This window comes from Hordeum vulgare, chromosome 3H (assembly GCF_904849725.1).
Source record: "Hordeum vulgare subsp. vulgare chromosome 3H, MorexV3_pseudomolecules_assembly, whole genome shotgun sequence".
NCBI classification, from domain to species: Eukaryota; Viridiplantae; Streptophyta; class Magnoliopsida; order Poales; family Poaceae; genus Hordeum; species Hordeum vulgare.
The window spans coordinates 523,923,870-523,937,823 of NC_058520.1; the positions used below are offsets into that span (position 1 = coordinate 523,923,870).

General features: G+C 45.7%; 1 protein-coding gene across 7 annotated transcripts; it reads right to left on the reverse strand.

Moving 5' to 3' along the window:
* Nucleotides 1-3,258: 3,258 nt before the first annotated feature.
* Nucleotides 3,259-9,521, reverse strand: LOC123444680 (type I inositol polyphosphate 5-phosphatase 10-like). Of its 7 annotated transcripts, none has more exons than XM_045121480.1 (12): nucleotides 9,026-9,521; nucleotides 8,654-8,769; nucleotides 8,497-8,572; nucleotides 7,811-7,876; nucleotides 7,643-7,715; nucleotides 7,450-7,554; nucleotides 6,485-7,103; nucleotides 6,221-6,414; nucleotides 6,026-6,134; nucleotides 5,648-5,796; nucleotides 4,707-4,915; nucleotides 3,259-3,626 (listed from the first exon to the last, which is right to left on the reverse strand). In XM_045121480.1, the coding sequence occupies exons 2-12, from the start codon at nucleotides 8,681-8,683 to the stop codon at nucleotides 3,508-3,510; spliced, it is 1,749 nt and encodes a 582-aa protein (XP_044977415.1). In that variant the 5' UTR covers nucleotides 8,684-8,769; nucleotides 9,026-9,521; the 3' UTR covers nucleotides 3,259-3,507. The 7 variants fall into 7 exon arrangements, with proteins under 7 accessions (XP_044977415.1, XP_044977416.1, XP_044977417.1 ...); XM_045121481.1 differs by having other exon boundaries at nucleotides 7,811-7,873; nucleotides 8,969-9,521; XM_045121482.1 differs by having other exon boundaries at nucleotides 4,713-4,915; nucleotides 8,969-9,521.
* Between the last annotated feature and the right edge of the window lie 4,433 nt (nucleotides 9,522-13,954).

Genomic DNA, 13,954 nt, shown 5'->3' on the forward strand with positions numbered 1-13,954 from the left:
GTTGAATTGACAACTCAGCTGCTAATACTTGAGAATATTCTTTCGCTTCCCCTTGAGTCGAATCAATAAATTTGGGTTGAATACTCTATCCTCGAAAACTGTTGCGATCCCCTAGACTTGTGGGTTATCACCCTCCTTATGCTGAGAAGGGTCGATCATGCTGTGATACAGTCTGTCGCTACTGCTCCAGGTCAGGCCACCCAGAGGCTGATTGTCGCCAGAAACAGCGAGACCAGAGGCGTTCTTCCTCCAGTGGGAGTCCTACATCTTCCTCGACTCCATCACTCATTGACCAAGACATTATCCGGCTCAAGCGCCTCGTAGCTTCTTCTGGCTCTTCATCGACACGTTCCGATTCCGCTGTGACATCTCCCACCCCTTCATCACCATCGACACCTACACAGTCAGGTACATCTTCGTGGGTTCTGGATTCTGGAGCTTATTTTCATATGTCTTCTGATTCTTCCACGTTGTCTTCTCTTCAACCTCTTGTTTCACCTGTTAATGTTCTCACAGCCGATGGCACTACTCTTCTTGTTGCTAGTCGTGGCACTCTTTCTACTCCGTCTTTTTCTGTCCCTAATGTTTCTTATGTTCCCCGTCTTACCATGAATCTCTTCTCCGCTGCCCAAGTTACTGACTCCGGTTGTCGTGTAATTCTTGATACCGACTCTTGCTCTATTCAGGAGCTTCACACCAAGGCTCTGGTTGGTGCTGGCCCTCGGTGCCATGAGTCGGAGGGTCTTTGGGAGGTTGACTGGCTTCATGTTCCTTCTGCTACCACCACTTTTGCCAGTTCTCATGCTCCTGCCGCCTCCTCTTCCGTGACCTTCAAACAGTGGCATCATCGACTTGGCCACCTATGTGGTTCCTGCTTGTCTTCGTTGGTGCGTCAGGGTGTCTTAGGGTCTGTATTCGAAGACGTATCTTTACATTGTAATGGTTGTAGGCTTGGCAAACAGACTCACTTACCTTATCCTACTAGTGAGTCAGTATCTCAGCGTCCTTTTTACTTAGTTCATTCTGATGTATGGGGACCTGCTCCCTTTGATTCGAAAGGTGGCCATCGCTATTATGTTCTATTTATTGATGATTTCTCTCGCTACACTTGGTTCTATTTTATGAAATCACGTAGCGAGGTTCTCTCTATATACAAACGATTTGCTGCCATGGTTCACACCCAGTTTTCCACGCCTATTCGCACTTTTCGTGCTGACTCCGCTGGAGAGTATATCTCCTAGATGTTGCGTGCCTTTCTCGTGGAACAGGGTACTCTTGCTCAGCTCTCATGTCCTGGTGCCCATGCTCAGAATGGCGTTGCGAAACGCAATCATCGTCATCTACTTGAGACGACTCGTGCACTAATGATTGCCGCTTCTCTTCCACCCCACTTTTGGGCTGAGGCCGTTTTCGCATCCACCTATCTCATCAACATTCAACCATCAACTGCCTTGCGGGGTGGCATTCCTATGGAGTGTCTCATCGGTCATTCTCCTGACTACTCAGCTCTCCGTATGTTTGGGTGTGTTTGCTACGTCCTTCTTGCCCTGCGAGAACGCACCAAACTCACTGCTCAGTCAGTCGAGTGTGTTTTTCTTGGCTACAGTGATGAGCCCAAGGGCTATCGTTATTGGAATCGTGTTGGTCGTTGGTTGCGCATTTCGCGTGATGTGACTTTCGATGAGTGTCGTTCGTACTACCCTCGCCCTTCCTCCTCGTGCTTTTCTGTGGACGACCTTTCCTTTCTTCTTCTTCCCGATACCTCCTCCTATGTGCCTCTTGTCTCCCCTCTTCCTCTGGCACATCTCACTCTTCCTCATCCACCACCGGCACCACCTTCCCCTACATCCTCCTCCCCACCCTCACCATCTGTATCTCCTTTTCCTCTCCACTACACTCGTCGCCCTCGTAGTGAAGATGATCCTACTGACGCGCCCTCCACTTCTGGAGCGCCTCCCTTCATGCCTCCCCCGGTTCATAACCTTCGTGCTCGGCCTCGTCCCCCGCCTGGTCGCTATTCTCCTGACCGTTATGGTCTCTCCATTGTGGCTGAGCCCACTTCCTATCGGACTGCCATGACTCGGCCTGAATGACAGCTTGCAATGGCCGGGGAACTTGCTGCCCTTGAGCGCAATGGCACCTGGGATCTGGTTTCCCTTCCTTCTGGTGTTCGTCCCATCGCCTGGAAGTGGGTCTATAAGATTAAGACTCGCTTTGATGGTTCTGTTGAGCGCTACAAAGCTCATCTTGTGGCTCGTGGTTTTTAGCAGGAGCAAGGCCACGATTATGATGATACTTTCGCTCATGTCGCCCACATGGCCACTGTTCGCACTCTCCTTGCTGTGGCTTCTGTTCGTCATTGGTCTGTATCTCAACTTAACGTCCAGAACGCTTTTCCCAGTGGTGAGTTGCGTGAGGAGGTTTATATGCATCCACCATCGGGGTACCATGCTCCTGATGGTATGGTCTGTCGACTTCGACGCTCCCTCTATGGTCTCAAACAGGCCCCTCGCGCCTGGTTTGAGCGTTTCGCCTCTGTGGTGACTGCCGCACGCTTCTCTCCCAGTGATCATGACCTCGCGTTGTTTGTTCACATGTCTCCTCGTGGTCGGACTCTTCTCCTTCTCTATGTTGATGACATGATCATCACTGGTGATGACTCCGACTACATTGCCTTTGTTAAGGCCCGTCTTAGCGACCAGTTCCTCATGTCTGATCTTGGTTCCCTTCGCTATTTTCTTGGGATTGAGATTTCTTCGTCCCCTGATGGCTTCTTCATCTCCCGGGAAAAATATATCCAGGATCTTCTTGCTCGCTCTGCTCTTGGCGACGAGCGCACTGTTGTGACTCCTATGAAGCTCAACGTTCAGCTTTGTGCTTCTGACGGTGATCCTCTTCCTAATCCCACTCGCTATCGTCACCTTGTTGGGAGCCTTGTCTATCTTGCTGTTACGCGTCCTGACATCTCCTATCATGTCCACATTCTAAGTCAGTTTGTTGCAGCCCCCACCTCTGTCCACTATAGTCACCTCTTCCGTGTTCTACGATATCTTCATGGCACAATCTCTCATCGCCTTTTCTTTCCCCGCTCCAGCTCGCTCGAGCTCCAGGCCTACTCTTCCAGGCCTACTCTGATGCTACGTGGGCTAGTAACTCATAATCAAGCTACTCGCTCGGTAATAAGAGTTAGTGTCACCGGGGTCAAGTGGATGGTGGTACGAAGAGACACGAAGAATGTGTAGCTCCAACAAGTGAACATATCAAAACATTCAACTATATTGTATATATCAATTGCAGGTCATATGCCATATTAAGAGTGTTAGGATTATTGAGGCGAAGTAGATGGCGGCGGGGAGTGGAGAAGGACACACAGCCAACCTAGTCGCCACGGTATGAGATCTGACTATTCTGATCTTGATCTACATCACGGGGACAATGGATCTGAGAGGATGATCGATCTATTGTACATTCCATCTTACAAGTTATTGGCGTTCAACACGGGCCATGTCATGCCTCGACAAGAACATCATGATTGCTTAGATGACAACATCGCCGCCACCATGGTATGGAACTTTGATGTGGAGGTGTTGATAAGGTACACGGTGAATCCGGATGTGTTGGTTTTTCTGCAGATGAAGAATGATCTCATGGTCAAGGTGAAGAAGAGGGGGAAATAATGGTGTAGGATGTTCCAGCTAGTGGAAACATATTACGTTAGAGCATCTAAATGCATATACAACTTCATATATGGGTAAATACCGTATGAACCCGTCCACCTATGTGCATCTCTATTACCTAACTCTGACTATCTATGTACCGTATGTAGATCCAGTTCAAAGAACAGTCTTTTGAAATCGAGTGCAGAGATGCAGAGACACAATGCTGTGAAATCGGCAGAAAGAAGGAAAGAAGCATCATGTGCATTTCAAAATGCCCGTGGCTTGCTTAAAAATATTGCTGCGAAAAAAAGTCTGTGGCTTCATCCTGTAATTGTACAATTATACTTACAACTGAAAAAATTACAGACCAAAGGATATTGGCTGGTTTAATCCTATCAGGTATATAACCAAATCACTTCCTTTAAAAGGAGACTTTTTCTTCTTCGTTTGGACCGCGTTGGAAAAAATACCTAAGTATGGAATGCAAACTAGAGATTATCCTTCCACTTCCAGAGTCTGTTGCCCTGTTTGAAACAGGAGCATCAGGCTGGTTTTTAACTGTCATCCAAATAAAACCTATGTGTGATTCTTGACGACCTGATGCATATACGTTTTTCTTTGTAGAACTGGCATGCACATTATTGTGTTATTTTGTGGAAGCTCACACTCCGTGATGTGCCTGCAAAATGGAAGCAGGAACATACTTCAGTTTTCTGTATGAGTCCAGGGCTAAAGTGCGTGTGGGGTTTTCATATTTAATTATGGGTTCAAAATATACTTAAGCTCGACTCTTTTTTTTTACACCTTATTAAGCTCGACTCCTAAGATGGTTATATGTATCTTATGAGAAAATGCAATAGAACTTCTGTAGCTACACAACAATGAATCATGTTTATTCGATTCAGTTGTTGTTACCTAACCGGAAACTAAAATGGGATATCATCACTTTGTATTGGGCTTGACATAAACACCTGTTTAGTTACTATGCCAAAATTTGGGACATGAAAGATTTAGAAAATGACCACTGTGTGTGAATAAGTGCAGTACCTTTACCCTTATTCTTGTCCGTTGGTAAAAGCTCTTCGGCACCGATTTTCATGTCAGCATTAGATGAGCGCCTATTTGTCTTTCTGTTTAGTGCCTCAACCTCGACAATGAAGGTTCCACAGACAGGACGATGATCTGAAAATCTGGACTCTCCACGGTAGTAGGACAATTGCGAAGTGCCTTCTCCTCGCCACAATATTCTATCACACCTGAACAAGTTCGATTACTTCAGACGTATGCAATGGAATGCATGAAGCACCGAATGGTTCACAAGCATAATACTGGCAGTCACTGGCAGAAAATTTTCATCGAATCATTTACACAACAAGATCATAAACTGGAACTTCAATACGTTAGCTTACTATATCAGAACTACTGTGTGCGGCATTTATTTTAGTTGTTCGCTTCTGCATGGAAATACTTAGAGAGCTATTGCCACGTGCAGTGAACAGCAATGGTAATGATAGACTGCATGCTAGGGCCTCTTTGGTTTGATTTCGAAGAGTTTTTCTAAGATTCTACTCCTTTGGAATTTGTCTTACGTGGGATGTTTGATTCATAAGATTGCAACCAATAGCCATTTGTGGCTTCCCCAGCAAAAGTGTAGAACAATAGCCACTTGTCCAGCCATTTAGCATATCTTACATTTGACTCTTGACAATTTTCATGCTTAACGAAAAGATATGCAAACATTTTGCATGTTCCCTAAAAAAACCTCTTGGAAAGATTTCTATGTTCTCCTTATGGTGTAATGAACAGCTGTTCAATCGTGTACTCCCTCGGGAGTAGGGTTTAAGATTGCATGAAAATTAAAAAAAAGGCCTTAAGTTTGTGCCTACAGCAACAGCTGAATGGAATATTATGACATTACACTTTCTCTGTTTCCCAGATAGGGCTTCCTTGTGCTGAAACTAGTTTCAATATTGTACATGTTTACATACCATGCTGGCGTTCTCCTCTTTTTATTTGATGTTGCAGTCTCACCAGCATACGCATCCGAGTTAGAGGAGTACTTGTATGTGGGAGCAAAATATATCTTCCCCTCATTCCATCCCCTGAACACTCGTCCAGCATCTCGTTCAATTTTTAACTGAAGAATGAACATACTGAATATTAGGGAAGGGAAAATTTGTAGAAGAGTACAAATATGGTTTGAGCGCAATAAGGGAATCATTTGAAAGATTTGTATCATCTTTTCGGATTTCTTTAGACGTAACAAGTTTTTAACAAACAGATAATAAATGCATTTTTGCTGTCTTTCAGTGAGTAGTTCAATTTTTTTATTCATAATTAGATTGATTCAACTAATACAAAGTTACCTGATCCTTCTCGAAAAGGGCATCCCAATTATTTTCCGTCAAAAGCCTTTTCGTATCAGCATAGCTCAGTGCAATACGGTAGTTCAAATCCCCAAACCATATCACCTTACTAAAATAAACAGTGCATTAATTAGTTACAGAATATTAAACCGACAAGGAACAGATGTACAATCATATATATCACCAGATTCGTACTCATGCTCAAGAATTTTCTCAGGAATTCTTCGCCCAGTTCTCCTGCAAAGCCTCGAAAACAGTGTGAGCCGGAGTATCTCCAGAACATCAGAGTTTCTTCTGAATTCGTCCCCTTCTTTCTGACCTGAAGCCAAATGGCTGCAGATGAAACAAAAGCTTGTCTGGTGCACTGTCATGCTTACTGATATACATCCCTGCAGTAGAAGTGTATTCAGGATACGGACAATTAGTTACAGCATTACTTCAATCTGATTTAGTCCTGACCTTGTTTCCAAGACAGCCCAGAATTCCTCGCCCTATGCAAGACGTTCTTAGATGGCCGATGTGTTGCACCAGTTCTTTCTTTACCCACACAGTGACAAATATACCAACCATTTGTTTGCATACTATGAGGTTATATTTTAGCTGATCCCTTGCGGTGGGAGCAGAAGTTACTTCGTTTAGCACAGAGCCGCAAGAATCCCTTGTGTTCTCTTTCTCTTCCTCTCCAGAGGAATCAGTCTCGTCGGCATGTTTTTTTTGGCGCCGAAAGCAAGCATCCCTGTAGGATGATTTGATCATTTCTGTTGGGCAGTTGCAGGCCTTAAGCTGTTTTCTCTGCATTGGCATGAAAGGTTTTCTAATGGCTTTGAGGGAAGACTTTTGGAAGATTGTGGAACCACTTGCTGTTTTTGTTAGTTCAGAGAATGAAGTATCGAGGCTTGAAGAAGCTCGAGATGAAGTAGAATCGACAGATGGAGATGTCGGATGCTGAAAGACATTGGTATCCTTATCAGCTGGCCGGTTTAATGCTTGGTTTATAAGAACAAGCCACCTTGCAGCTGGTTCATTGTCTTCTATCACAAGCACATTACCAGCATTGAGAGGAACAATTTCCTGAAAACTGTTCAAAGATTAAATAGACAGAACTGATGTCATGGACATCTACATTAAAGGAAAAAATATACTAAATACCCTTAAAACTTGAAAGTAAACCAGAAATCCAGGATTAATTGCATTGAATACAAATACTAAATGTGTTGATGATATTCTACTACCACACCAATCATGTATTACTTTAACTTTTTCAGCTATGCATTGGATCTTTTAGATGAGAAAATTAATATTCACACGTTATAACATTTTTTGGGGGGAGGGGGGGGGGGGTTATAACACAGGCTGTGTAATTAGTAATGTCGGCAGGGAATATTTCTGTATCTATTAAAAACGAAGATCGGTGCAAGACCTACCCCAACACATAAATATCTGAGTGATCATCAGGTGGAACAAAATCATCCATGTTCAGTTCAGCAGTAGGTGCTTTCCCACCGACGTTCCAGGTAGAGACAAAAATTCTGTTCAACGAAAGTAGAGTGGAGAATCTGGTACGATGGCACAAAAAGGATGGGAAAATGACAGGGTATGGAATTTCCATTGTCGTACCTGATGGGCTCAGTTGTTCTATTAATAGAAGAAGGTTGGGCCAGGAAATGGCTGAGACGTATGCTCTTAACTCCTGGTTTTAATTAAAGACAGACAAGAAACCAGTTTAAACTAACATTTTACATCTTACAATCAGATAAAAACACATGATTTTACATGTTAAAGTACCTGAGAGTGTTTTCAAGGGGGAAGCGGATACTACTGTCTTAGAAGGACTTGGTCCAAGCTCATCTGCTGTAATATATAGGAGCATTCAACACATTTAATTCCAGCTATTATCTCAAAACAAACAAACCATTTCTGGATAATTGATTAATGTGAGTAGCTACCTTAAGAAATGTGAGGCTCATTTACTGATTATTGTGGAGCTTCACATTAACCTCTATAATTTTAAAATGAGCTTGTGTGCTTCATAAACTGAAACGATGTCATGTTTTTGTTCTAAAAAAAAGATTTCATGTTTTGAAAATGGTATGATAGGTGATGGTTTGGATTGCAGGTTCGTTAATCAATTTTGCGACATCATGCTTTTGGGTAAAACTCGCCCCTACAGATTTGAATTGGCTATGCTTGTTCAATTAGGGAACAATTTGGTGAAAACAGTGCTTGACTAAAGTTACATTTCAATTGTGGAAAAACATTACTGCAATCTTTTAATTTTGAGCTTTGCAGAATAACAGGAAGTACTCCTTTTTCTTTCTTTAAAAATCACGATTTAAAGTTTTTTCAATACTGGAGTATTTACCGAAGCAAGGTTTTAGACTCGTGTCCCGTTACAATCTAAAACATAGTTTGAAAACAACCTCCAAAGGTATTTTCATATGTCATGGGGAAAGTAAAGGACAAAAGGCGACCTGCATTGCAGCTTGGACTGTCGGTCTTCTTTGCAGATTTCTTCTCCTTTGCACCGAAAAGTTTTGGGTGACAGCCCTGCAGTGCAAATGTAGTTTGTTGAAGACCATCGTTTCCATCTCTACATAATGGGGTACCGAAATAAATTTACCATCCCACCTTCATTTTTTCCTCACCGGCTAACGCCATCGATTGTTGAACCTAGCAAAGGGTTTTTCTTCTTTCTGAATTTGAAGACCGAGCACCAAATTCGACAGTCCCAAATGTTTAACAATCTGCAAGCAAATCATCACGGCGTTCGCATAAGTACCATGGAACTAATTACACGGAAAATTCGGACACGAAGCAGTAATTATGTGAAGAAGAAAAAATGTAATACTACTAGCCAAATGTTGCGCTCCCGTCAGAAAAGACAGGTTCTGACAAGACGCAAAATTTAACCAAATTCTTGCCAACTGCGCTCAGGAAACCAACCAGCCCGCTGACAGAGAATGCAGAGGCACGAGGAGATGCGATTTGGGACGGATCGACCTTCCTCCGCACGATCCCGCAGACCCCAAATGTGGCAATGCCACGACGTATGTATACACCCGCCTTTAGCCTGGAGGGAACCTCCAGATCCTGGCGCTCCGGCGATCCCAAACCAAAACCCTCAGCCAACCCAACCAAGGAGCAGCGGGCAAACCCCCCGCGCTACTCCTGCCACAGCAGCCCACTTGGCGGCGCGGCGCGGCGAGCCCTGGAACTGGAATCCGGCAATGCGTGGGAGGAGGAGGCCGGCGAGGGACGCAGGGCCATCCGGGGACCGCCCCTCCCCCCTCCTTTAAACCAATGCGGGAGACAACCGCGGCAGCGGTGGGAGGGAATAAGTTATGGGACGAATGCTGTGGCAGGCCGTGGGTGGGAGGAGAGGAATGCGTTGGGATTGGACGATCCACATCTAGTACTAGTACTAGTACAGTACTATCTCTGCTGCTGCTGCTGCATGCGGCGGCGGGTTGACCGGAGCGGCGAGTTAGAGGCGCGCACGTGAGGCGGGGCGACTGGATGGATGCGTCCGGAGCGGGGGGTGGGGGTGGGGGTGGTGGTGGGGTGGGGAGAAAGTGGGGGAGGAGTCGGAGGACACACCGTGTCAGCGGCGGAGTTGCTTTTCCTTGGATTTGGACGTGGGTGCTGCTTTGGATTTGTGGGGATCCGTGGAGCGGGCATCGACGTGAGACCCCATGATTCCGTTCCGGAGCCGACAGCAAAGGGACAGACGTCGACCCGCTCTCCTTTACATGACCCCGAAATCAATACATCGAGAAGGATAACTCAAGCGAAAATGGACAAAATCGACAAATCTGAACCCTGAAATGAAAAAAAATACTGAACCGTGTTCGAAAACATTTCGCTGAGCTAAGTAGATAACCCTTTTGTGTGGCACCCGGCATGTAGGCGGTACACTACACTGTGTGACGTCTAAGCCGTAGGCGCCACACCCCTGTTCACGCTCGCGTCCGACCCCACCGCACTCCTCAGCAGTGTGACATCTAAGCCTCAGGCGTTGCACTTGCGGCAGTGTGACGCCAAGCGCTTAGACGCCACACCTTCACTTATCCAGCCGCTGGCGGACCCTCCCCCACCCCCTCCTCGTTCACCCCCATCACCACAGAGAGTTCTCAGCTCGAGGTCCCCTCTCCCCCTTCCTCAAACCCCCCTTCAAATCAACAGATCTGAAGGTTTGGTCTCGATATTTCATCTTCAATCCCTCCTTTAAGGTAATCTCCCCGATCCCCTCCCTCTCATCCAAAAAAATCTCAGTTGCTCACTATTTTGCAAATGTGAGGAAACCCTGGTTCTTCATGAAATTTGGCATCTATATGATATTGTTGCACTTGTTTGTATGTTAGGATAAGGGGTATGCTGGGGTTATGATTATGGTTGTTTGGATGTTAGGATTATGGTTGTGTTGGGGTTAGGGGTAAGATGGGGTTAGGATTATGGTTGTTTGTATGTTAGGATTAGGTTTTTTTATTAAGCAGATTTTGTAGTATTTGGATGATTGCTTATACAAAATATTGTATGATGTGTTGTTTAGGGATGGCAAGAACATGTGTTTAAGTTCAACACGTGGACAAGGATGCCTTTTTAAAAGGCAATATTGATCCGGACCCGGATGAGCTTGACATGGTGTTTGATTCTTGTCATAGCTATGCTGAATTGTTGGAACAAGTCTGAAAGGATTTGAATTGGATGGATCCAAGTGATGTTGTTGAGTTTGATGGTAGGCATAATGTGGGATTCGGAACGCACATCGTTCGAAGACCATGTGTGTCAACTCCGCCACGTTGGATTGCATACAAGGATACAGTGGCCGAATCACTAGACAAGGCTCTAGAGTTATTTGTCATAAAAATGATCCTAACTTGCATTTGGATTTGAACCGGATTGCCTCTCCGATTGTTGAAGCTAGCAAACCTCTTTTGACCCAATAATCGAGGACAACATTGACCCAAAATTCGAAGATCCAACATGAACCATTGCTAGAGGAGAATAATGAGCATGATGATGATGAGAATGATGATGTTCTCCATGACAACGGCCTTGGTGATTTGGACAAATATAATTTGCAAGAGACAATGGACCATTCTATTCCGTACTCACGTGCCTATGCATCAGAGTCGGACGATGACGGTCCTGATAAAGAAGTTGATGAGGAAGGGTTCACGACAAAGGAGGCTGAAGCTTTCACGAAGGTATTTGTAACAGCCCGAGACCGATGCTCTAGAAGATTCCCCTTTTATTTCGTTGCTGTCGTGCGATTAGATTGTTTGTCGCATTCATCATCGCATCATGCGCATCATCGGCATTCCGTTGCCGCCAGTTTTCAAAACTTGCATCTGTTAATAGTTGTCGGTTCTCTCCGTTTTTGTCGTTGGCCGTTTTGAGCCCGACCACGCTCGCCTGCGCCCGCGACATCGTTAAAAATATTGTTTGAAAAGTGTGTATAAAATATTCTCGGATTGGGTCCAAAATTGGCATGCGGTTTTTATATAGTGTAGGTAGGCCGCCTGCCAAATTTTGTCGCAATCGGAGTCCGTTTGATACCCAAACGATCGACCGTAGCGGCACCGTCTTCGGCTTATCGTCGGATGTTTTTCGGTGTTTAAATTCTCGTTGTCGGGCCGCAACCTCCCTCTCTTCCCACTTGGCCTATTCAACACAACCACCGCAACCCACCGAGCCAACCTCTCCGATCGGAGCCGTCGGATTGCGGTCCAACGGTCCGAAAACGGAACCAAACCCCTAAACCTAGCTAAAACTACTATAAATAGACCCTAATCCCCACCTTGAGCCCTGTGCCAGATCAGCCGCACCCACCATCTCCCTCCTCCAGCCGCGCTAGGCCCGCCCGGGCCCGGGTTGAGTCTGCCTGAGCCCATCTGGGGCCGAGCTGCGCCGCTGCCTCCCAACGCATGGAGCAGAGCATCCATGACACCTGAGGGGCCCCGAGCCCCTATGCCGCTCCGTCCCCGCACTGATGCCCCATCACCGGAGGTCCCCACACCCCGTCTGCCATCGTTGAGCGCCCATCGGAGACTAGCCGCAGCTCCTCCCCTCGCCCTCACACCGTTCTCTCTTCCTTCTTCTTTGCAGAAACACCCGGGCATCCATGGCCATGGAGATGTCGCCGCCCCGCTCCTTCCTCCTCCAGGAATGCCACCGTGAGCCCAGAACCACTCGGATCCGGCCTCACCCCGCCGGATTCTGCCTCCCCTGCATCGTCGCATTCGTCGACGTCCTTGTCGCGCCGCCGCTTCATCTCGTACGGGAGGACAAGCGCGTCAGCAGGTTGGTCCCGTGTGCGTTGAGTGCACCCCCGCCTCATGGACCAGCTGCAGCCAAGCCGACCCAGCTCGCTCCCTCCGCCTCGGGCCGCTTCGCCCTCCAGGCCAGCAGCGTGCGCCATGGCCCGCAAGGTGAGCACCGCCCCCGCTAAGCCCCGCACGTGTGTAGTATAATTATGGTGCGCCCAATGCACTGTTTAGTTTTGGCCCGTTTCGTTTTTTAGCTTTTGCAGATTTAGTTTTTTTTTCGAAAATGCATGATTTTCGAACGCCTGTAGATTTTAAACCGTGCGTCGGATCACGACAAGTTATATATGCAAAACATGTAGAACTTCGCGTAGATTAATATTTTCCAACTCTCGTGCATATTTAAAACTGTTTTACGTGTTGTTTGCATCAGTTTGTGTGTCCACGTGATAGAAATGGATTAGATCGTAGTTATTTAACCGTAACTCCGTTGGAGATGAGCCATATATGTAAATGGACTAGAACGATGAGTAGAATCACGTGAACCACTTTAGTTTGTCTTTTAACAAACATAAAATGTGATTAGGACAAATCTGGTCAATCTAGAATGTAACGCGTGTGGTCCTTTCAGAGATGCTATATGTCGTTCCGGCCTCATTTAAAATGCATAGATAGGTAGTTTAATGGTGCTTCACCCTTTGCCATGTTTAAAAACATTTAATAATACCGTGTACCTAAATGGGAGTGAACTAAATATTTGAATGTGGAGTTTCATCGATATGCAACTCGTTGCATATTGAGCTTCACTTAATGTGTAGTGTTTGCGTGAGGTGAATTGTCATGCCATGCCTTGCCTTGCATATTTGAAACTGATCATGCATCATATGTGTTGTGCATCATGCCGTGCATGTGTCGTGGTGAATATCGTGTGTTGATTCTTGTTTCCGGTTTGCTTCGTCTCAATAGAGTTCCGATCCGCTTCGGAGTGTGAGGATCCATTCGATTACGTCGGTTTGTTTGCTTCACGGAGTCGTTCTTTTTCCAAGCGGGATCACAGGCAAGATGATCATTTCCCTAGATACCAGTACTATCATTGCCATGCTAGTTGTTTCATTTCTATCCTTATGTCTCGCTACCCACCACTTGTTAAATATCAGCCTCCCATCATTGCCATGAAAACCTCTAACCTTTCCACAGCCCAGTAAACCACTGTTTGGCTATGTTACCGCTTGCTCAGCCTTTTATTAGCATTCCTAGTTGCAGGTACAGTTGCTTCCATGTGCCAACATGGGTTCCTTGTTATATCATCATATTTTTTTGCTAATTAATTAATGCACCTATATACTTGGTAAAAGGTGGAAGGCTTGGCCTTTTTAGCCTGGTGTTTTGTTCCACCTTTGTCGCCTTAGTCTCGGCTACCGATGTTATGTTCCATAAATGAGTGCTCCTAACATGCTTGGGGTTGTTATGGGGACCCCCTTGACTTTCGTTTCGGGATAAAGCTTGTTTGGCAATGCCCAACATTGGTACTATATTTGCCCAACATAATAATTCTGTTAATACTGAAAAATATAGGGCGTCATGAACCCGAGGAGTAATTCAACATAATACAGGGGGGACCAGTATTGATGGTGTTGGTCCCAAACAGAGCCACTTGCGGGGC